This window comes from Mirounga angustirostris, unplaced genomic scaffold, assembly GCF_029215605.1.
Source record: "Mirounga angustirostris isolate CCGP_5_RB_7025 unplaced genomic scaffold, mMirAng1.0.hap1 SCAF_16, whole genome shotgun sequence".
Taxonomy (NCBI): domain Eukaryota; kingdom Metazoa; phylum Chordata; class Mammalia; order Carnivora; family Phocidae; genus Mirounga; species Mirounga angustirostris.
This window is the reverse complement of record NW_026991724.1, coordinates 25,934,964-25,959,784: the sequence shown is the minus strand read 5'-3', so window position 1 is coordinate 25,959,784 and position 24,821 is coordinate 25,934,964. Positions and strand designations below refer to the sequence as shown.

The following is a 24,821-nucleotide window of genomic DNA, read 5'->3' as shown; positions in this document are numbered from 1 at the left end:
TGGTATTTGATTATGAACCATCTCCAGAACATAATCACCCTGTAAAGTTCATTACTTTAGAGCCAATGAAGTCGGGAACCCCAAAACATTGCTGCTCTCATTCGGCTGAGCATTTTATTTATTATAATTTGCTTTCTTTAGGCTCTATCATATTAACATCATGAATGTAAAATCATGGTTACATGTACTCACCAGTTCCTTGAGAACATCAATCAAGACTTCTACATTCCATGTGTGTGCCTGTGCTCCATCACTCTTATCTTTTCCATCACTCCAGATCCCACTGCCAGGAGCAGAGATACTCTGTACAAGTAAAATTTGAATTAAACAAACCCAAATACTTAATGTGTTCAGCTATGGTTGGTAGAACAAACATACTGTAATTTAATAAATAAAATAAAGGAGGTCCAGGATATTAATTCACATTGTAAAATAGCTGATTTCTATATTTACCTGTAATGGAATTCCATCTGTCAATCCTGAATGAGTTCGAGCCATCATCCCCAAAACCCTGGCAACCTGGGCAGCTGTGACCTCCCGAACACCAAACTGCATGATTATATTGCGACATTCTTCAATACTGAAACAGAAATTAAACCTCAGGAAAACGCTACACCTTCAATACCAAGGTTAAGTCCTTAGATTTTTACTAATATAAGCTTCATTCCATGTTATTTTATATAGCTAGGAATATAAAAAGCACCTACTTAACTAAGAATATGGGAAAACTTTTCCTTTTCACTGTATCTGTATGAGAAGATGGGTATTAGCCTAATCGCTTATGGTAATCACTTCATAATATACGTAAATCAAACCATATATGTAAATCAAACCATCATGCTATATGCTTGAACTTGTACAGTGATGTATATCAATTATTGCTCAATAAAACTGGAGGAAAAAAAGAAAATGGAAAAAGTTTAGAAGATCAATGGAAGAAAATTCGAGCCAAGAGTAATGATTATCTTTCACTAAAACAAAATTAAATTCCTCCATCCTCAATATGAATCAAAATTAAAATACTGATACTTAGGGCACCTAGGAGGCTCAGCTGGTTAAATATCGACTCCTGATTTCAGCTCACGACATGATCTCAAGGTCATGACACAAAACCCAGTGTGGAAATTAAGATTCTCTCTCTCCCTCTGACCCTCCTCCCCCCACTATATACATACATACATATATATATATATATATATATATAATGAAATGCTGATACTAAAGGTGAGTTTGATTATTCTGATATGTACAAAGCCTTGAAAATGTATCCTGACTCTTCTACTTTGCTCCTTGAAAGTTTAACTAAACAAAGTTTTATGCCAGGCACAATTTCACACCCAACAAATATATTTTCAAAAATAACTGGAAATTGGGTTTCTATGAAGAGTTTGAAAAACATTAAAAGTTACACTTAGGGGCGCCTGGGTGGCTCAGTTGGTTGAGCGACTGCCTTCAGCTCAGGTCATGATCCTGGAGTCCCGGGATCGAGTCCCGCATCGGGCTCCCTGCTCAGCGGGGAGTCTGCTTCTCCCTCTGACCCTCCTCCCTCTCATGCTCTCTGTCTCTCATTCTCTCTCTCTCAAATAAATAAATAAAATCTTAAAAAAAAAAAAAAAAGTTACACTTAAAGTCAAAGCAGAACGCATTAATAACCTTAATTAACTCTCAAGAAAATACTGATAATCCATTTTATCACAGTCATAAGTGCTACTAACAGGGTGAAAGTTATTTCCTTTGGTGTCCCTAACAAGAGAGAAAAACATTCAAGAGGCAGCTATGTTAAACAAGGAAAAAAGGAAAGTTGTAGAAAATGAAGGCACAGTGGGGATTTGAAGGTACAGCTAGGTTAGAGAAAATCAAACACGTCAGGTAGGAATTGATACAATTTCCATAAACACTTGCATCAATGCTCTCCCTTTCCTCCAAAAGCTGAAACTGTCTATCCTGGCAACTAGACTAGGAACCTCTGATTTCTAAATTTAAGAAACTAGGGGAGGAGAAGGAAATAAAAATCTAGCCACTAGAGTATTTATACCTGTAACCAAAACTAATACAGGCAAACCTGGGAGATTTTTGTGGGATTAGTTAGTTCCAGATGACCACAATAAATCAAATCAACTTTTTCATTTCCTGGCGTAAGTAAGTTATGTTTACTCTATACTGTAGGTCTACTGCATGTGCAATAGCATTATTGTACATACCTGAATTAAAAAATACTTTTTCGCTAAAAATTGCTAGCCGTCATCTGAGCTTTCGGTGAGTTGTAATCACTGATGACAGATCACCATTAACAAACACAGTAATGAAAAAGTTTGAAATATTGTGAGAAATGTCAAAATGTGACACAAAGCAATAAGCAAATGCTGTTGGAAAAATGGTGCCAACAGACCTGCCTGACATGGAGTTGCCACAAACTTCAGTTTGGGAAAAAAGTGCAATATCTGTGAAGCACAATAAAGTGAAGCATATAAAATGAGGTATGCCTGTATGTGGAAAATTAAATTTAGAAGCAAAACTTTAGAAGCAATACTCCTCAGAGGCAAAGATGATGGCACATTAACTAATCTTAGGAACTTGCCTTAAAGAATTACATCATATGTGGCACGAGAGTTATCAGAAGTTTAGTTATGTTTCACTACCAACCTTGAACAAAAGCCATAGCCTACTTCCTGCATAAAATCAGCCAAGGAGCTCTCCATCATGGTTTTAGCTACCCCTCCGGAATCAGGCAGGATCCTGTCCATTAGAATGTCCCGTTTTTCAGGGTATAAAAGTGGTGCAAGCACCACGGGACAGCGTTCCTGGGGAAAATCTGAAGGAGAAAAAGAAGATTACAACTGCTATACTGATTAAAGTATGTTTGTGTTCATCCAAAGAAATCATCTTTTGTAGGCAACAGACACTCTTTTACCTCTGCGCAGCGTCTTAAGAAAAGCGTCTATTTGTTCCTGTCCAACTCCAAAGGCTCCCTTCTGCCCAAAGAGGAGATGGGAGAGGAGGAGATGTAGGACCTCTATTGCTATATCTTGGAAGCCACCTTCTTGATTTCCACTGACGTCTGCGTCAATGTATGAACGCAGAAGATCAGGAAGCTTCTGTTTGATAAACTGGGCAGCTGGAAGTCAGGTAAACCAAAAACCACAAGTTATTATTGCACCACAATAGGTAAAAAGTCCCATCAGAACACAGATGACCATCATTCTCATTCACCAACTCACCCCTCACCCTCTTAATGTTTTCACAGCTGTAGTCGGCAGGTATAAAATAAGAGGCCAATTGCCAAGGACCGGGTGGGATGGAGAGTTGTTCAGTGGGTACAGTGTTCCAGTTTTGCAAAATGAAGAAGTTTCAGACATCTCTTACACAATGTGAATACAGTTAACACTACTAAACTATACACTTAAATATGGTTATGAAGGTAAGTTTTATAATGTTTTTACCATACATACATTCATAAGACAGACCAAAAGAAAATAATCTTAGATTATCTTACTCTCTAATCTATGGAGCCTCAAGATTCAAAAACTCGTGGATTTTAAAGAAATAACTTCACTACAGGATCTTTAAGAAAAAAAGAACTTACCAAAACCTCTGAGATCTGAGCTGGAAGAATTTAAGAGGGCAAGGCCAAAAATTACCTGAAACAAGAGGGGTTAGATTGATCAAAGAGTCAAGTAACTGTTTGTAATTCCAATTTTGCCTATCTCTCTTCTTAAATCACTTACCTCTTGTACTTTGCTTAACTTGAGAACTTTACTCAGCTGGGCAAATAAGTGGGGTGCAGGCTTTAAACTCTGAAACAAACCAAACTTTATTTTAAAACAAGAAGAACTTAAAAAAAAAAAAAAAAAAGAACAATTTTCAAGAAGTTTTATAAACATATCTATTCACCCAATTATGGTGCTACACAGAAGTGACAGAATTCTGTAGTCATGATAGAAACAATACCTCATGTCCTAGGACTGTGAACTGACAATCTTAAGCCTTCACATGATCTGGTTTTAGTAAGTTTCTACTTATTATCAAACTAACTGTCTTGATTTTGCTAGAAAACTAAAAAACCCCAAAGAAACTACTACAATTTTTAAATTAAGACCTGTCATTATGAGATCAAGGTTTAAGGCCTTTTTAGAAAGTCACGTTCTTAGGACTACTAAAGATAAAAGCAATACCAACCTTCTGATAGTGCAATGGATTATCAATGGCATAGGACAGCGTCGAGATAAAATTTGGCTTTGTAATCAGCGACGCACACTCCTGAATCAGAAACTGAGTCTTTAAAAATAAAAAGTGAATCTTCATTAGCACTAACATTCATCTTCACAAACATAGAGGTGCTCAGAACACTAATTGTATATTGTTTCTATACATTATCAAAATTACCTCTTTAAAAATCCCATTTAAACTACTTAGAGTCTACTAGCAGTAAGTTAACACCAACACCTCTACAGAATAGTTTCCCTTGACAAGATAACTATAAAGAACAATATAATGACAAACTACTACCAGACTGAAAATTAAGCCAAAGAAATTCTTTCTAGAAAAAGAGATTCCCTCTCTGCCTTACTGGTCAAGCAAGACTTCCCCCACATTCCTGCTTCCTGCAGGCAGGTCTGATTCCCAGCAATCTAAGCCTGACCTAGGTAGCTATTAATGGTCTGCAGCCAGGCAGGAGAAGGGAAGGACAAAAAAAAGGACAAGTCCCAATACCTTCTAGCCGTTCAGGTAACATTATCTCTGGATGTTCTGTAGGTGTATTTGCTACACAATGCCCAAAATGCAATTCACTAAACAACTAGATCTAAGTAAACATAAACTATGTAAGCCCCAATACCTGATGAAAATCTTTGCCACTGCTTTTACCATCGCCACTGAAATCCACATGCGAAAATAGGCAGCGTAATAAATGCCTGTCTGCCTCAGGACCGTGCCGATTCACAATCTAGAAAGACCAAAAATACAAATTTGTAGACGCCATTAAGAAGGATTAAAAAAAAAATCTCTAGGCAAAATCCCAAATTACATTAATTGTTCATTTTGAATAAGAGTTATAGGAATTAATGTAATAGACGTACACGTATTTTATAATTATGTGTTTTTTAAATGCTTCCTACAGTCACTGGCAGGAAAATATAGAAGAAATTAATTAGTCCATATAAATAACTGTGTGTACTTTGGTCATTATCTAAACCAAAACACCAAGTAGCATAAATGACATGTAGTAAGAATGCAGAGTTTTTGTTGTTGTTTTTTTTTTTTAAGTTATAACGCAACAATTCTGTAACTGGAGTTATGAAAATATCACTTTTTCTATGCATTATTTATGCCCTAAAAATTTAACTTGAAATCTCTCTAACACAACTGTAACTCTTTCCAATAGCCTACAAGGCAACTCCCTAAAAAACCAGTCTGGGGACACAGGGTGGCTCAGTGATCTCAGCTCAGGTCTTGATCTCAGGGTTTTGAGTTCAAGCCTTGAATTTGGCTACACACCGGGCGTGGAGCTTACTTAAAAAAAGATAAATACACAAAAATAAAAAAAACGGGGCGCCTGGGTGGCTCAGTTGGTTAAGCGACTGCCTTCGGCTCAGGTCATGATCCTGGAGTCCCAGGATCGAGTCCCACATTGGGCTCCCTGCTTGGCAGGGAGTCTGCTTCTCCCTCTCCGGCTCCCCCCTCTTGTGCTCTCTCTCTCTCTCTCACTCTCTCTCTCAAATAAATAAATAAAATCTTTTAAAAAAATTAAAAATAAATAAATAAATAAATAAAAATAAGAAGACCATCTGGGGCGCCTGGTGGCTCAGTCGTTAAGCGTCTGCCTTCAGCTCAGGTCATGATCCCAGGGTCCTGGGATCGAGTCCCACATCGGGCTCCCTGCTCAGCGGGAAGCCTGCTTCTCCCTCTCCCACTCCCCCTGCTTGTGTTCCTGTTCTCGCTGTCTCTCTCTGTCATATAAATAAATAAAATCTTAAAAAATAAAAAAAACCCCGTCTGATTTCAGTACTTTAGATGCTGCCCTCAAGCTCCATTAGTTTCTTGCTGTTTCTCAAATTTACCAATGTTTGTACTTGTTATTCTAATTAGAAAGCTTCAATTATCTACACATGGGCTGTTCTCTCAGTTCCTTTCATAACTACATGACCAGCCCCATCATCACCCCTTCACCCTGCTTTACTTTTCCCCATAGAGCTTATGACCACCTGGTAATTTATTTTCTATGTCCCTCACTAGACTTTAAGTTGCATAAGAGAGGGAATTTGAGTAGTTGTGCTCACTTCTTCGCACCTAGAAAAAAGCTTAGCACACAGTAAGTAATCATTTGTTTATTAAATGCTTTTTAAAAATACAAATAATATTTTCTTACATTTTAGGCTAAGTATGATCCTGGGATTCTTTGGTTTAATCTTCAACAACTCTGCAAAATTTACTGCAATTTTATAGATGAAGAGATGAACACTTATATCAGACTACACGAGCCTTAAATCCCATAGTGGATGAGCTGAGAAATCAGAATTTATAGCCCAACTCCAAAGCCTATGCGCTTTCCACTGAATCATGATTATGTGGTACCTGGCTAAGTTATTTCAGTTTCAGTTTTCCCCACGCAGAAAATGCAGGGGGTTAAATAAGACCAATTTTTACACTGTCCCACAGACATCTTAAAGTTAAAAATCAATAAAATCAGATAATTAAATAAGAACCTCTGCATCTCTAAAAATTACTGTGAACCTACTCACAATATATTGTTTCTATGGGTTCTTACAGTTCCTTAAGTCCTGTAAAAACAGATTATTTTTTCCTATCCCCCAGAATGCTAAAAACATCTTAAAGAGGCAATTCCAATTAATTAGGAAGAAAATTACTTATGTTCCAACCAAATGGACCTCTCCCTCAAATGAACAAAAATATTTGGCTTTGGGGTCCCTGGGTGGCTCAGTTAAGTGTCTGCCTTTGGCTCAGGTCATGATCCCAGGGTCCTGGGATTGAGCCCTGCATCGGGAATCTCCGCTCAGCAGGGAGCCTCCTCCCTCTCCCTGGCGCTCTGCCTACTTGTGCAGGTGTGCTTGCTCTCTCTCTCCCTCTCTCTGTCAAATAAATAAATAAATAAAATCTTTAGGAAGAAAAAAAAAAGAATATCTGGCTTAACAAATATTTGAGATACTATTCAATACAGCAAGAGAGACCAATGGGCTCTGTAGCTCTCACGAAGTATGTTCTCACAGGGGAAAAAAGTATGAAGAATTTCTGATATTATTAACTGTCATTTAAAAAAACAAAACAAGGTTATGTGATATGAATAGGAAAGGAGAATGGTGCATCAGAAAGGCCTTCCTAATGATGTAACATATAAGCTGAGACTTAAAATACTGAGGTGACAACCACCACAGATAGAGCCTGAGGAAAGATCATTTGAGGCAAAAAGTAAATAGTATCTAAATACATTTAATAACCAAAAAAAAAGGTCACAGGGAATCAAGAGCCTAGATCACAGTTAAGGAACCTACTGACTTATCTGTTGCTGTTACACCAATCTAAAAACTGGAAGAGATATTCCACTACACTATCAATGACCGACCAAACAAACAAACAAAACAGGGGCACCTGGGTGGCTCAGTCAGTTAAGCGTCAGACTCCTGGTTTCAGCTTGGGTCATGATCTCAAGGTTGTGGGATCGAGCCCCACGTCAGGCTCTGCACTCAGTGTGGAGGTTGCTTCAGATTCTTTCTCCCTCCTCCTCTGCCCCTCCCTGCTCGCACACGCTCTCTCTCAAATAAAATTTTTAAAAAACAAAAAAATGTTGGGGCACGTGGGTGACTCAGTCGTTAAGCATCTGCCTTCAGCTTGGATCATGATCCCAGGGTCCTGGGATAGAGCCCCCCATTGGGCTCCCTGCTCTGCAGGAGGCCTGCTTCTCCCTCCCCCGCTCCCCCTACTTGTGTTCCCTCTCTCGCTGTGTCTCTGTCAAATAAATAAAAAAATCTTTAAAAAAAAATAAAAGCATGATCTTGGATTGCAAAGATGTTGAAATAAAACCTTGATCCCACAAGATCAAGCCCCATGCATTTTCACTTAAAATTTAAACCATTCCACCCATTGGACAGGGGAGACCAGTAAAATTATTCAAAGTTTTAGTTAAGTACATTACAATCTGATAATAAAATCTTTAGGCTACATTAAAAATAAATTAACTGTATCAAATACAATCTACAATACTTCTATAATGATCTGATCTGTGGCTAGAGTAACAAATTCTCATCTAGAAGTCACATATTAAGAGGGACATTAACAAATAGTGCATTTCCAATGGTAGAGATTCAGAAATCATGTGAAATGGTTAGAAAAATGGGGCACTATTTGCCCTAGAGAACACATGAGAAAGAATTAAAGACTTAATTGTGTGAAGGGTAATTACATGAAATAATAAATCTTATACAGAAAAAGAGCCTCGAATATTTATTTTAGCTCATTGTAAGGAAATTCCTAGTAAGGCTGTCCACAAATGGTAATGATTAATCTTACGAGGTAGTCAACTAACTTCCATAGTGAGAATCCCTATTAATCCTTGTTAAATCTTTCCTTGGGTGGAATATTGATAAACCAGTAGTTTTCTGATGATTTGTGCCTGCAACAACAACAACAAAAAGCCCAAGATTTTACACAATTATAAGGTACCAAATTTGGGGGCACCTAGGTGGCTCAGTTGGTTAAGCTCAAGTCATGATCTCAAGGTTATGAGATAGAGCCTTGAGCCCTGAGTTGGCTCTGCACTGTGCATGAAGCTTGCTTAAGATTCTCTCCCTCTCCCTCTACCACTCCCCCACTTCAAAAAAAACTACCAGATTTTTAAAATTTAAATTGAAGGCAGTAACTCTCTACATTACAATGATCACAGTTTTAGACTCTAATATACTCTATGGAACTAATGAAGCATCGTGATATTTTTCATACTTGTTAAACAATTTTAACTCTTAAAAATACTGATTCTATTTTTATTATATTATCCGTATGAATACTTTGGGTTACTTTATAAAAAATAGTGCATTTATCTGAAACCGTTTACTGGGGCGCCTGGGTGGCTCAGTTGGTTAAGCGACTAGACATAGACTGCGCATCAGGCTCCCTCCTCAGCAGGGAGTCTGCTTCTCCCTCTTGTGCTCTCGCTCCCAAATAAATGAAAAATAAAATCTTTAAAAAGTTTACTACATTGAAAAAACATGATAAAACTGTGCAGCAAATATACAGAGTAGTTCTAACATGAAAATAATTTAAAGGACAAAACTTTCAAACTTCTAAGTAGAAGATGGTGGAACTTTAGTACTTTTTTCTGGGTTTTTTTTTTTTTTTAAGATTTTATTTATTTATTTGAGAGAGAGAGAATTAGAGAGAGCGAGTACATGAGAGGGGGGAGGGTGAGAGGGAGAAGCAGACTCCCCACCGAGCAGGGAGCCCGATGTGGGACTCGATCCTGGGACTCCAGGATCATGACCTGAGCCGAAGGCAGCCGCCCAACCAACTGAGCCACCCAGGCACCCCAACTTTTTTCTATTCTTGAATAACAAAAAACTTTTTAATTTCCATTTCCAATAAAACATACTCTTGAAAGGGGCACCTGGGTGGCTCTGTTGTTAATAGTCTGCCTTCAGCTCCGGTCATGATCCCAGGGTCCTGGGATCGAGCCCCGCATCGGGCTCCCTGCTCAGCAGGAAGCCTGCTTCTCCCTCTCCCGCTCCCCCTGCTTGTGTTCCTTCTCCCCCATCTCTCTCTCTCTCTGAAACATACTCTTGAAGATAGCTCATTACCACCACCTCAAATGACAAACCAAATCATCAGAATTCTGAGACTGGTAATTCCAGAAATAAAAATGTCTAGGACTGATAAATGTCCCAAAACATATATCATTATCCTTTATTCAAGTGATGAATCTGGGGCAAGATGTGCCATTAAAACAGACTATCCATTTAGAAACCTAGATCAACTACTTTAAAAAACAACAACCAGAAACCACATTTCTAATGATGTGATTAACATAATTAAAAAAAAAAAACTAAATTGCTTTTTGAATAAAAGTTGTTTTACAGATTTAACTTTGGGCACAAAAACTTTACCTAATTACCAAGCAAAATTAAATTAAGAAAGTATTCCCTAAATACTGAAAATAATACGAAAACAATGAAGCCAAAGCTATATCCAGTTGGTGGTATAACTATGCCAAGAACTACTCTAAATAACTTTAATACATTAATTTGATGGTACATCTCTAGTGAGATACATAGCCATATCTCATTTTATTGCACTTCACTTTACTGCACTTTGCAGGTAATGTTTTTTGTTGTTCAAACTGAAGATCTGTGGCAACTGCGTATCAGTGCCATTTCTGCAAAAGCACTTGCTTATTTGTCTGTGTGTCACATTTTGGTAATTCTCACAATTTCAAATTTTCCCATTATATATTTTTTAAAGATTTTATTTATTTTTTTAAGATTTTATTTATTTGATAGAGAGAGACAAAGCGAGAGAGGGAACACAAGCAGGGGGAGTGGGCGAGGAAGAAGCAGGCTTCCCGCTGAGCAGGGAGCCCCATGTGGGGCTCGATCCCAGGACCCTGGGATCATGACCTGAGCCGAAGGCAGACACTTAACAACTGAGCCACCCAGGTGCCCCAAGATTCTATTTATTTATTTGACAGAGAGAGACACAGTAAGAGAGGGAACACAAGCAGGGGGAGTGGGAGAGAGAGAGGGAGAGGGACAAGCAGGCTTCCCGCTGAGCAGGGAGCCCGACGTGGGGCTCGATCCCAGGACCCTGAGATCACGACCTGAGCCGAAGGCAGATGTTTAACACCCAGGCGCCCCTTCCCATTATATTTCTTATGCTAATCTGTGATCAGTGATCTTTGATGTTATGATTGTATTTGTTTCGGGGCACCATGAACTACGCCCATATAAGACGGCAAACATAATAAAGGTCATTTGTTGTGATTACTCCATCAACTGGCTGCTCCCCCAAACTTTCCCTCTATTACCTGAGACACAGCAATATTGAAATCAGACCAGGCCTCCTAAGAGTTGAAGAACGAAACTTATCTCACTTGAAATAAAAAGAAATGATTAAGGTTAGTTGAGAAAGGCATGTTGAAAGTCAAACAGGCCAAAACTAGTCCTCTTGTGCCTAAGTCAGCCAAGGTGTAAATGCAAACAAAAAATTTCTTAAAGTAAATTAAAAGTGTTACACCAGTGAACACACAAATGATAATAAGAAAGCAGAAGAGTCTTATTGCTGGTATGGAGAAAGTTTTTGTGGTCTACATAGATCAAACCAGCCACAACATTCCCTTAAGCCAAAGCCTAACAGAGCAGGGCCCTAACCTGTCTTCAATTGTATAAAGCCTAAGTTAGGTGAGGAAGCTGCAGAAGAAAAATGTGAAGCTAGCAGAGGTTGGCTCATGGAGTTTAAGGAAAGAAGCAGTCTCCATAAAAGTACAAAGTGAAGCAAAGGCTGATGTAGAAGCTACAAGTTATTCAGAAGATCTGGCCTGATAATGAAGGCAGCTACAGTAAACAGATTTTCAATGCAGATGGAAACAGACTTCTATTAGAAGAGATGCCATTTAGGACTTCCACAGCTAGAGAGACGTCAACGCCTGCTTCAAAGGACAGGCTGACACTCTTGTTAGGGACTAATGCAGCAAGTGACTGTAAGTTGAAGCCTAAGTTCACTTACCATTCTGAAAATCCTAGGGCTCTTATAAATTATGCTAAACTGACCCTGCCTGTGCACTCTAAATGGAACAAAACCCTGGAGGACAACACATTTGTTTACAACATGGTTTACTGAATATTTGAAGCTAACTGTTGAGACATACTATTCAGAAAGAGACTTCTTCCAAAATATTGACAATGCTCAGTTACCCAAGAGCTATGATAAAGATGTGTAGCAAGATTAATGTTGTTTTCATGTCTGCTAACACAATATCAATTCTGCAGCCCATGGATCAAGTAGTCATTCCGACTTTCCAGGCTTACTATTTAAGAAATACGTTTCTTGGGGCGCCTGGGTGGCTCAGTTGGTTAAGCGACTGCCTTCGGCTCAGGTCATGATCCTGGAGTCCTGGGATCGAGTCCCGCATCGGGCTCCCTGCTCGGCAGGGAGTCTGCTTCTCCCTCTGACCCTCCTCCCTCTCATGCTCTCTGTATCTCATTCTCTCTGTCTCAAATAAATAAATAAAATCTTTAAAAAAAAAAAAAAAAAAAAAAAAAAAAAAGAAATACGTTTCTTGGGGCGCCTGGGTGGCTCAGTCATTAAGCGTCTGCCTTCAGCTCAGGTCATGATCCCAGGGTCCTGGGATCGAGCCCCGCATCGGGCTCCCTGCTCCGTAGGAAGCCTGCTTCTCCCTCTCCCACTCCACCTGCTTGTGTTCCCTCTCTCGCTTTGTCTCTCTCTGTCAAATAAATAAAATCTTAAAAAAAAAAAAGAAAGAAAGAAAGAAAGAAATACGTTTCTTAAAGCTAGAGCCACTGGGGCGCCTGCGTGGCTCAGTCGTTGGGCGCCTGCCTTCGGCTCAGGTCACGATCCCGGGGTCCTGGGATCGAGCCCCGCATCGGGCTCCCCGCTCAGCGGGAGGCCTGCCTCTCCCTCTTCCACTCCCCCTGCTTGTGTTCCTCTCTCACTGTGTCTCTCTCTGTCAAATAAATAAAATCTTTAAAAGAAAAAAAAAAAAAGCTAGAGCCACTACAGGTAGCAGTATCTTTAATGGATCTGGGCAAAGTAAACTGAAAACCTTCTGGGAAGGATTTACCATTCTAGATGCCATCCAAGAAAAACACTCATGATTCATGGGAAGAGGTCAAAATATCAACATTAACAGGAGTTAATGGAAGATGATTCCAACCCTCAAGGATTACTTCAGGGTTGTTGAAAGCTTCAGTGGAAGAAGTAACTGCAGATGTGGTAGAAATAGCAAGAGAACCAGAACTGGAAGTGGAGCCTGATAATGTAACTTAATTGCTGCAATCTCATGATAAAACTTTAACAGATGAAGAGGTGATTCTTTTGAATGAGCAAAGAAATTTTCTTGAGATGGAATTTACTCCTGGTGAAGATACTGAATGACAACAAAGTTTAGAATATTACATTAACTTAGCTGATAAAGCAGCAGAAGGATTTGAGAGGGCTAAAATATTTTTAAGATTTTATTTATGTACTTATTTGAGAGAGAAAGCATACACAAGCAGGAGGAGAAGCAAAGGAAAACGAACAGCAGACTCCACGCTGAGCACAGAGTGCAATGTGGGGCTCCATCTTACGAACCTAAGAGTTTATGACCTGAGCCAAAATCAAGAGTTGGACGCTCCACCAACTGAGCCAGCCACCAAGGTGGCCTAGGACTGACTCCAATTTTGAAATAAGTTCTACTGTGGGTAAAATGCCATCAAAGAACGTCACATGCTACAGAGAAATCATTCATGAAAGGAAGAATCAATCAATGTGGCAAACTTCACTGTTGTCTTATGTTAAAAACTGCCACAGCCACTCCAACCTTTCAGCAACCACCACCCTGGCTAGTCAGCAGCCATCGACAGAAGGCAAGGCCTTCCACCGGCAAAAAGATTAACTTTGCTGAAAGCTTATATGATGGTTAACATGTTTTAGCAATGAAGTATTTTTTAATGGAGGTATGTATACTTTTGAGACACAATGATATTACATACTTAACAGGCTATACTACAGTATAAATGGGACTTCTAAATTTCACTTGACTCACTTTATTGCAATGGTCTGGAACCAAACTCACATTATCTTTGAGATATGCCTAGGGATACCTCTGCGATACCCTAAGGGTTCCCCTTCCCCCCTACCTCCCAAAAAAGTAAACTATTTTCCATAATCATAGTGCTGTTAACAGTGTCAGGACTGTTAGTCTGAAACTCTTGATTGTGCAGTATGGAACAGAATAAATGATTTTTTTAATCACTGAAAACTAGGATTTTGTGCATGGGGAAAAACAGAGATTTCAGATCATGAACTGAAGATAAATTGGGAATATCAGTAGTATCAGTATGAATTCATGGTGCATTTTCTCTTTACCTCTGTCCACTGAAAGGCCTAATAATGAACAACTGATCATCAGTAAGCAATACAAGTGTTGAAATGACTTTCTAGGCCCAAAATGGTACCATTCCTGCCCAGGATGCCATATCAGCAAACCAAAACTTAGATAACTTTCAAGTCCTTGTAAATGCTCCACTTGACCAGAAATGCAGCATATTTAGGTGAACCCAAAGGCCAAGCCAACTCTGGGCCTTCTCACCTTAAACAAGGTTGACTATGTGGCCCCAGCCAACCAAATGTTTTACATTTGTCTCTTCTTTTTTATTTGTTATTCTATAAAAATAGCTTCTTGCCTTCTGCCCCACTTTGCAGTTCTCCTAAAGGGGACTGTTCAGTTAATGAAGTACTAAATAAAGTTTGTTTCCATCACCTAAGCTCTCTTCTTGAATCACTTTTTAACTTGAGAGATGATCTCCATATACCATTTCCCACTAAAATAAAACCAAGCTAATACCAGGTGGTAAGTAAAAAATACACAAGATGAATCTACAATATTTTAGTTTCCAGTGTTTCTGAAATGACATCAAGGACTATAAATACTACAAAAATAGGGGCAGGGGGTGGGAGGATGGGTTAGCCCGGTGATGGGTATTAAGGAGGGCACATATTGCATGGAACACTGAGTGTTATGCACAATGAATCATGGAACACTACATCAAAAACTAATGATGTACTGGGGGCACCTGGGCGGCTCAGTCATTAAGTGTCTGCCTTCAGCTCAGGTCATGATCCCAAGGTCCTGGGATCGAGCCCCGCATTGGGCTCCCTGCTCCGTGGGGAGCCTGCTTCTCCCTCTCCCTCTCCCCCTGCTTGTGTTCCCTCTCTCGCTGTGTCTCTGTCAAATAAATACATAAAATCTTAAAAAAAAAAAAAAAAAAAAACTAATGATGTACTGTATGATGACTACCAAAGTAACATAAAATAACATAAAATAAATAGGGGTACAAAGGACTCCAAAGCCAACAAGAATAAACATTCACTGGCCAAAGAGTGTCATCAGTAATACTTTTCAATGGACTCAAATATATCAAATATGTTAAAAATACATGAGTTCCTGGGGCACCTGGGTGGCTCAGTCTGTTGAGTGACTGACTCTTGATTTTGTCATCATCTCGGGGTCGTCATCAGGTCATCATCTCGGGGTCGTGGCATGGAGCCCACATGAAGCTCTGCACTCAGAGGGGAGTCTGCTTGGGATTCTCTCCTCTCCCTCTGCCCCTCCTCCCATCCACATGTGTACACACACACACACGCTCGCTCTCTAAAAAAATAAACCTTAAAAAAAAAAAAAACATGAGTTCCTAAGAATACTAAAAACCTCATATATTGGTCATGTTTGGAAGATGCTAGGAAAAGTCACTATGAAAACTGGCAAATAAAGAATCAAGCACTGATCCTGCCCTTCCTATATACAATATACCTCAGGTAACCATATAGTTGGTAAGGGCTAATTTCCCTTTACAGAACTATTTCAACAACGCGTAACAGTGGGATGCCTGGATGGCTCAGAAGGTTATGCATCTGCCTTCAGCTCAGGTCGTGACCCCAGGGTTCTGGATCGAGCCCCACATCGGCTTCCTTGCTCAGGAGGGAGTCTGCTTCTCCATCTCTCTGCCTGCTGCTCCCCCTGCTTGTGCTCTCTGTCAAATAAATAAATAAAATCCTAAAAAAAAAAATCTTTAAAAAATAAAAAAAGAATGCATGACAGTAAGAGTACCATCATTTTGCAATCCCTAAAAATTAATGAATCCAGTCAATGAACAAAGCCTGCTAAAAATCACAAAAGTAGAGGCAACCAGACACTGCAAACCTCCTGATGAAAAGTATATACCACCAACTATAAACTGTCCTAAAGGAGGAAAAATCTTAATCTGATTGCGCTTCTAAATTTACTAACTTACAGAAAATACAAGCGACATAAGAATGGGTTAACGACCACCATGGCAAAATTCACACTGTGGGTAACTAAAGACAATCTGACTGGGCGCCTGGGTGGCTCAGTCGTTGAGCGTCTGCCTTCAGCTCAGGTCATGATCCCAAGGTCCTGGGATCAAGTCCCGCATTGGGCTTCCTGCTCCGCGGGGGGCCTGCTTCTCCCTCTCCCACTTCCCCCCTCGTGTTCCCTCTCTCGCTGTCAAATAAATAAATAAATAAATAAATAAATAAAATCTAAAAAAAAAAAGAAGACAATCTGACTTAACAAAATAATTACAAGAAAAAACAAGAGTGAGGAAAAATCACAGTTTTTAAAAGAGATTTGGTAAGGACCAATGCAACAAACGTTTATTATATTTGGCTATTTCAAACCCAAGTGTGATCAAAAAAAAATTTTTTTTAATGATTTTATTTATTTGACAAAGAGAGCACAGGCAGGTGGAACAGCAGAGGGAGAGGGAGAAGCAGGCTCCCCGCCGAGCAAGGAGCCCGATGCGGGGCTCTATCCCAGGACCCTGAGATCATGACCTGAGCTGAAGGCAGATACTTAACTGACTGAGCCTCCCAGGCGCCCCGATAAAATGTTTTAGATGAGACAAAACAAGAAATGTGAGTGTTAACTGGATAGTACATGTTTAGAAAATTATTGTGCCTTTTTTTTTTTTTTTTTTAAGAGACAGTGCCTGCACACCCATGAAAGCTGGGGAGGGGCAAAGTGGGAGGGAAAGAGAATCCTAAGCAGGCTCCACACCCAGTGCAGAGCCCCAAGTGGGGTTCCAATTCACCCTAAGATCCTGACCTGAGCAGAATGGTTAACCGACTGAGGCACGCCATTATCATGCTTTTTAAATTAAGATGTGAAGGGGAGCACCTGGGTGGCTCAGTCAGTTAAGCATTCAACTCTTGACTTCAGCTCAGGTCATGATCTCAGGGTTGTGAGATCAAGCCCTGCATCAGGGTCCATGCTCAGCATGGAATCTGCATGTCTCTCCCTCCCCCTTTGCCCTTCCTCCAGCTCGTACATGTGCTGGCTCTCTCTGTCTCAAATAAATAAATAAAATCTTAAAAACAACAACAACAATGTGTGGTACACAGCAGATGCTTAAAGAGTAGCTGCATAAAATTGTTAGGACACACTCTGACCCACACAACTTTCAGAATTTACCAAATAAAGGGAAAAGGGGGTAAGTCTTCACTGCTGAGGTGTTACTGAATTTGTTTCTTCAAAGAGAGAATTCCAGGATTTAGAAGGACTTAAAAGGCCCTGAAATTCAGATTGAGGGCTCCCTGCTCAGCGGGGAGTCTGCTTCTCCCTCTACCCCTCACCCCGCTAGAGCTCTCTCTCTCTCTCTCAAATAAATAAAATCTTTAAAATAAAAAATTAGGGTGCCTGGGTGGCTCAAATGGTTAAGTGTCTGCCTTCAGCTCAGGTCATGATCTTCGGGTTCTGGGACCGAGCTCCCACATCGGGCTCCCAGCTCAGAAGAGAATCTGCTTCTCTTTCCCCCTTCCTCTCGCCCCCCAACTCGTGCTCTCTACCCCTCGCTCTCTCAAATAAATAAAATAAAATTTAAACTACAACCTCTACACACACCCCAAAAACAAGGAAAAGAGAGAAAAGCTCCCCATTAATTCTTAGATTTAGCTCAAATAATTAGGCACCTATTTCATTTACAAGCTTGTACTTATGTACTACTTACGTTATATAACAACTGTAATTTATAATGTAGAGAAAGGACAATTTGCATTTTTTTAAAAAATGATGACAGGAACTGTACTAGGTGCTCTTCTTAACTTCATTTAATCCTAACAAGGATGTCAGACAAATTTTATATTTATCCTTATTTTGCAGATGAGGAAAATAAGGTTCAGAGAAGTTACCTATTGTCACACAACTAGTAAGTTTTAATTTAACAATATATACCATTTTAAGTATGATACTCCATTTATTAATGAGAAAGGGGTACCATCACTACAACTAAGGTATACTATTTAACTTTCATAAAGATTGAATGAAATGCTTTACAAGTCAAACCTATACTTGAGAATAATTTTTAAAAATTGGGGGGTCAGGACGTGGGTGGCTCAGTCAGTTAAACGTCCGTCTTCAGCTCAGATCATGATCTCAGGGTCCTGGGATTGAGTCCCTCATTGGGCTCCCTGCTCAGCAGGAAGTCTGCTTCTCCCTCTCCCGCTGCCCTTCCTCCTGCTCATGAGCAGGCTCATACTCTCTCTCAAATGAATAAATAAAATCTTTAAAAATAAATAAAAATTGCAGGGTCAGCAAAAAATGGGGGGGCAAAGGATCTGAACTGACAGTTCTCCAAAGATACACAAATAAGCACATGAGAAGATGTTCATCATTAGCTACACTATCGAAAAAATGAGCTACCTGTTCACACCCACTAGAATGGGTATAAACAAAAGACATAAAATAACCAATGTTAGTGAGATTGAGGAAAAATCGGAACCCTCATACACTACTTGTGGAAATGAAAAGTGATCCGGTGGATCTGGATAACATCTGGCAGCTCTTGAGAAAGTTAGAGTTACCATATAACCCAGCAATTCCATTCTTTGGTATATACCCAAAAAACTGGAAACAAATATCCATCCAAAAACTTATAAATGTTGAAAGCTACACTACTCACAACAGCCACAAAATGGAAACACATTAAATATCCAACTGACAGATAAACTGTAGACTATCCAAAGAACTGACTACTGTTCATTATAACAAATAATATTCATACAGTAGTATTATTACTCACAAAAAGAAATGAAGTACTGACACATTCCAACACGGATGAATCTTTTTCTTAAGCGGGGGGGTGGTGAGGGGGGGTGAGGGAGAGAATCTTAAGCAAGCTCCATACCCAGCACAGAGCCCAACGAGTGGCTCAATCTCACGACCCTCAGATCATGACCTGAGCCAAAATCAAGAGTCGAACACTTAACTGACTGAGCCACCTAGGTGCCCCAAAAGGACAGATGAATCTTGAAAGCACTGTGCTAAGTGAAAGAAGGCAGACACAAAAGGCCACATCTGGTATGACTGCATTTATATGAAATGTCCAGAAAGGCAAATCCATAAAAGTGGAAAGATCAGTGGTTGCCAGGAGCTGGAGGGAGGAGGAAATGGGAGAGCAACTGCTAATGGGTTCAAGTATTTCTTTCTGAGGTGATGAAAACATTCTGGAGTTAGATGGTGATGATTAAGTAACTCTGAATCTACTAGAAACTACTGAATTACACATTTTATAAGGTGAGTTTTACAGTTTGTGAAGTATATCTCAATTTTAAAATGTAAATGAGAAAAAAATGAGACTAAACCAAATCAAGTATTTCATAACTTTTATAGAAAAATTTAAATCTGGGGCGCCTGGGTGGCTCAGATGGTTAAGCGTCTGCCTTCGGCTCGGTCATGATCCCAGGGTCCTGGGATCGAGCCCCACATCGGGCTCCTGGCTCAGCGGGGAGCCTGCTTCTCCCTCTCCCTCTGCCTCTCCACCTGCTCATGCTGTCTCTGTATCTCTGTGTCTCAAGTGAATAAAATCTTCAAAAAAAAAATTTTTTTAATCTGTGACTCCTTAAAAAAAGACTGGGATAAAATCTTTTATTAATTAAAGCTGAGGAGAACATTCTTCCTACTACATACTCATTTCTTTAATGGTACTTGCTTTCTAAGTTTACTCACATGCTGTATTTCCTGCTGGCTGGCTCGGTAGTTTTTCTTGGTTAAATTGTCCACCAGGTAGCTGATTTGAGACAAGGCCAGCGAGAGCGAGTCAAGATTCATTGCTGGTTGGGGCGGAAGCAGGCGGCCGAGCCCGGCGCAAAATCACCATTATTCCCCTTTAGTCACCTCAGAGGCAGGTTAATGCTTTCTTTGTAATTAGCCTATATCTGATGTCTGTACAGTGTCTTCAGTTCTTCTTTACCAGGGGTATTACTCTGTTCTGAAACATGGCACCTGTTTTAAAAAAAAGGATAAAAATCAGACTTTTAAATTAGTTTTTTGTTAGGGGAAAAAGAGTTAAAACAATCATCTCTCCATCTTAGTACCTGAAATACCACTAAGGACTTAGGAAAAAAAAAATTAGTATGTCTCAACCACTAATTACAGAGGATGCCAAGTCTGAAAATTAGGTAGGGCCAGTATAAAAAGAAAATACGCCCCCCCCCCCCGCCTTCAAAAGTTGAAGTTTAGCAAGACAACCTATAATATTTGGATGTCTATTTTTACCTACTTCAAAATGATTATTTATACTATACCCTTTAGAAACAGCAGGACCGTACTTAAAATTAGGGTTGGTGGAAAGAAACACTCATCTGATATTTTCTGTTCCTCTTCCCACAGTATCTACAACCTATTTACAAGATCCCATTTATTAACTTTTACTCCTTATGTATTGCTTCAGAATCAGATAGTTTGGTCCTACAGCTGTACCTTAAGGTATATGTTTTAGGTATTTGAATCGCTGTCCTCAAAAAATTAAAAATAAGGGTGCCTGGGGCGCCTGGGTGGCTCAGTTGGTTAAGCGACTGCCTTCGGCTCAGGTCATGATCCTGGAGTCCCAGGATCGAGTCCCGCGTCGGGCTCCCTGCTCGGCAGGGAGCCTGCTTCTCCCTCTGACCCTCCCCCCTCTCATGTGCTCTCGCTCATTCTGTCTCAAATAAATAAATAAATAATCTTTAAAAAAATAAATAAATAAATAAGGGTGCCTGGCTGGCTCAATTGGTAGAGCGTGTGACTCTGATCTCAGGGTTGTGAGTTCAAGCCCCACCCTGGGCATGGAGCCTACTTAAAAAACTAATTAATTAAAAATAAAACTACCATACAACCCAGTAATCCCATTTCTGGGTATATATCCAAAAGTAATGAGAACAGGTTACTGAAGAGATATATGCACACCCGTGTTTAATGCAGCATTATTCACAATAACCAAAATATGAAAACAACCAGGATGCCTGGAGGGCTCCATTGGTGGAATGTGTGACTCTTGATCTCAGGGTTTTGAGTTCAAGCCCCACACTGGGTATAGAAATTACTTAAAAATAGAGGCTCCTGGGTGGCTCAGTTGGTTAAGCAACTGCCTTCGGCTCAGGTCATGATCCTGTAGTCCTGGGATTGAGTCCCACATCAGGCTCCTGGCTCAGCAGGGAGCCTGCTTCTCCCTCTGACCCTCTCCCCTTGTCTCTCTTGTCTCTCTCAAATAAATAACACCTTCAGAAAAGAAAAAGAAAAAGAAATTACTTAAAAATAAAATTTTTAGGGGCCCCTGGGTGGTTCAGTCGGTTGAGCAGCTGCCTTCGGCTCAGATCATGATTCCAGGGTCCTGGGATCCAGCCCCGCATCGGGCTCCCTGCTCCGTGGGGAGCCTGTTTCTCCCTCTCCCTCTGCTTGTGCTCTCTCACGCTCACGCTTGCTCTTTCCCTCTCAAATAAATCTTTTTAAAAAAAATAAAATTAGGGGTGCCTGGGTGGCTCAGTCGTTAAGCGTCTGCCTTCGGCTCAGGTCATGATCCCAGGGTCCTGGGATTGAGCCCCGCATCGGGCTCCCTGCTCCGCGGGAGGCCTGCTTCTCCCTCTCCCACTCCCTCTGCTTGTGTTCCCTCTCTCGCGGTCTCTCTCTCTGTTGAAAAATAAAGGGGCGCCTGGGTGGCTCAGTTGGTTAAGCGACTGCCTTCGGCTCAGGTCATGATCCTGGAGTCCCTGGATCAAGTCCCGCATCGGGCTCCCTGCTCAGCGAGGAGCCTGCTTCTCCCTCTAACCCTACCCCCTCTCGTGTACTCTCTCTCTAATTCTCGCTCTCTCAAATAAATAATCTTTAAAAAAAAAAAAAAAAGAAAAAGAAATAAAGATCTTTAAAAATAAACAAACAAACTACACATGAGATCCTATCAGATAAATCCAAGTACTGATTCATTCTACCAGGCCACTGACCTGCATTTGTCAAAATGTCAGCAGGGAGAGAAAAAATGGGGTCTGTTCTGATTATGAAACTAAAATAAAAAAACATAATGTGAACCTTAATCAGACCTTGACTCAAAGTTATAAAAATAGGGTGGCACAGTCGGTTGAGTGTCAGCCTCTTGGTTTTGGCTTAGGTCGTGATCTCTGCGCTCAGTGCAGTCTGTTTGGGACTTTTTCTCCCTCTGTCCCTCCCCCCCTCAAATAAATAAATAAATCTTTAAAAAAAAGTTATAGAAGATATTCTTGAGGCAACTGGAGTTTTTGTAAGACTAATATTCTTAGCTTTAGTGTGCCTCTGCAAGAATGTCTTTTATTTTATTATTATTATTTTTAAAGATTTTATTTATTTCTTTGAGACAGAGAGAATGAGAGAGAGCGAGCATATGAGAGGGAGGAGGGTCAGAGGGAGAAGCAGACTCCCCGCCGAGCAGGGAGCCCGATGTGGGACTCGATCCCGGGACTCCAGGATCATGACCTGAGCCGAAGGCAGTCGCTTAACCAACTGAGCCAACCAGGCACCCTGCAAGAATGTCTTTTAAAAAAAAGAAGGATGTCTTAATTTGCAGGAGATAGATGCAAGGGTCTGGCATCAAACCAGTAAAAATATATGAACAGGAATGGGGAAATTGGGTGAAGGGGAGCAGGAGGTACAGAGTTACAGTTATGGAATGAGTAAGTCACAGTAATTAAAGGTACAGCATATAGAATACAGTCAATAGTATGGTAATAATGTATGGTGACATGGTAGCAACACTTAGGTGAGCATTAACATGGAATTGTCAAATCACTATGTTGTACACCGCAAACTAATGTAACATTGTCAACTATACTTCAATACAAATATATGAATAATAGAAAAAATAATTATGGTAAGATGTTAATTGTTGAATCTAGGAAAAAGTTATGTGGCTGTTCACTGTACTATTTTCATTTTTCTATACATGTGAAATTTTTCTTAATAAAACTGAGGATGGGGGACATGTATTACTCTTATAACTTAAAGCAGGGATTACAAGCATGTGATATGATTTCCAAAAAACTGACTTTGACTTCCGCGGCGGCAAGCAGAGCGATCCCGCAGTCCCCAGAGCTCACACGCTCCCGGCTGGCAAGGGTCGCAGTGCACCTGCGCCTGGGCGGGACGGGGGCGCCACAGCGACCCAGCCTTTCCTTTAGTCTTTCCCTCTCGCCTCCGCGGAGGCTTTCTGGAAGGCGCTTGTGTGGGGGACTCGGCACTGAAGTGGCCGAGCTGCCGGGAGGGGCCTGAGTGGGCGCTTCTAGGACCCAAGACTGTCTAAAGCCACAGGGAAAATGGTGGAAAATTCACCGTCGCCATTTCCAGAAAGAGCAATTTATGGCTTCGTTCTTTTCTTAAACTCCCAATTTGGCTTCATCCTGTATCTTGTGTGGGCATTTATTCCTGAATCTTGGCTAAACTCCTTACGATTAACCTACTGGCCTCAAAAATACTGGGCAGTTGCATGCCCATCTACTTCCTCATTACTATAGTAATTGGTTACGTACCCTTATTTGGAATAAACATAATGAGTATCTGTCCACTCAACTCCATTCATACAGTCACAGATAACTATGGTAAAAATCAACAGCAGAAGAAATACCAGTAAGAGGCCATCCCAGCATTAAGAGATATTCCTATTAGTGAAGTAAACCAAATGCTCTTCCTGGCAACTAAATAACTTTAAGCCAAAAACTAAATTGTATGTAGACTAACACAAGCATTTACTATAATTTTTTATGTAATAATTTTGACCATAATTATTTTGACTCTCTCGTACCCAATACTGAAATGTACAAAGTTGATTCTTTTAGATTAAGTTCTACTAATATTATAAAAGTTCTTGAGTATTAGTTATTAATGAACAGAATAAATAAAACACTGCATTACCATAAGAAAAACTGACTTGGGGGGGCGGGCAGAGGAAGAGGGAGAGAAAGAATCTCAAGCAGACTCCCTGCGCCAGACTCAGGGCTTGACACCACAACCATGAGATCATGACCTGAGCTGAAATCAGATTTCGGACGCTCAAACGACTGAACCACTCAGGGGCCCCCCAAAAGCCGAGTTTATACTCAACAGCATTTTAATTTTTAGGACTATAGTTTTTACAAAATGAAAGTTTTAAGTACTAGCAATTTTTTTAAAAACCAAAATTTAAACCCATAGGACCAGCAACTACACATAACACAAGGCTAGATTAACAAGTGACTGAACCTCTATGCCCCCCCCTTCCCCAATTTGTAAAAATTAGGCCTCATCTAAATCAGAGGTTTCCCAAAAGGGTAGATCTTTAACGGGTAGGATGTAGAGCAGAGAGATAAGAATCTTCTAAGCCCTCAAGACGGTCTCTTGATTGCTCAAGAGCAGCTTAAACCAGTTTACCCTCTGATAACATCAGATGAACAATAGGAAGTATCCAGGACAAGCACAGTGGATGAGATGCTCTGTCATCCAACATCTGCTTTAAGAGTTTGCTGAAAAGTGAGCAGCTGTCAATCTCCAATGGAACTGTTGGAGAAGTTTACACATGCCAAGGATAAAGCCAGGCTGACCAAGATGGGACTAACTGGTCCAGAGTGATGATATGGAAGGGCTGAGTGGTAGGTTCTTGAGAGAAGGAACTAAAACTCTTAAATCTCATTTTGTTTTGGTGACATGTGAGATAGCTGTAATGCCTTACAATGTGCAATGTATACAAATTCTCGTATTAGACATTTATCATTACTTTTACATAATTATTTTTACTGTTGGGCTCAAATACATTCACAAATTTTTAAGTCGA

At 40.2% G+C, this 24,821-nt stretch overlaps 1 protein-coding gene and 1 pseudogene across 8 annotated transcripts in view; one reads left to right on the top strand and one right to left on the bottom strand.

Annotated features, from left to right (window-relative positions):
* The window catches only part of CNOT1 (CCR4-NOT transcription complex subunit 1), a 108,426-nt gene that overhangs the window by 61,769 nt on the left and 21,836 nt on the right, over positions 1 to 24,821 (bottom strand). For all 8 annotated transcript variants that reach the window (XM_045891008.3, XM_064580638.1, XM_045891011.3 and 5 more), the window contains exons 2-10: positions 19,742 to 20,017; positions 4,835 to 4,942; positions 4,177 to 4,275; positions 3,726 to 3,794; positions 3,584 to 3,638; positions 2,912 to 3,115; positions 2,644 to 2,812; positions 454 to 580; positions 193 to 303 (exon numbers count right to left, since the gene is read on the bottom strand). In XM_045891008.3, the coding sequence (XP_045746964.1) occupies positions 193 to 303; positions 454 to 580; positions 2,644 to 2,812; positions 2,912 to 3,115; positions 3,584 to 3,638; positions 3,726 to 3,794; positions 4,177 to 4,275; positions 4,835 to 4,942; positions 19,742 to 19,843 (1,044 nt within the window). In that variant the 5' untranslated portion in view covers positions 19,844 to 20,017. The remainder of the gene's footprint in view (positions 1 to 192; positions 304 to 453; positions 581 to 2,643; positions 2,813 to 2,911; positions 3,116 to 3,583; positions 3,639 to 3,725; positions 3,795 to 4,176; positions 4,276 to 4,834; positions 4,943 to 19,741; positions 20,018 to 24,821) is intronic.
* LOC123855405 (phosphatidylinositol N-acetylglucosaminyltransferase subunit P-like) lies at positions 23,332 to 23,717 on the top strand (annotated as a pseudogene).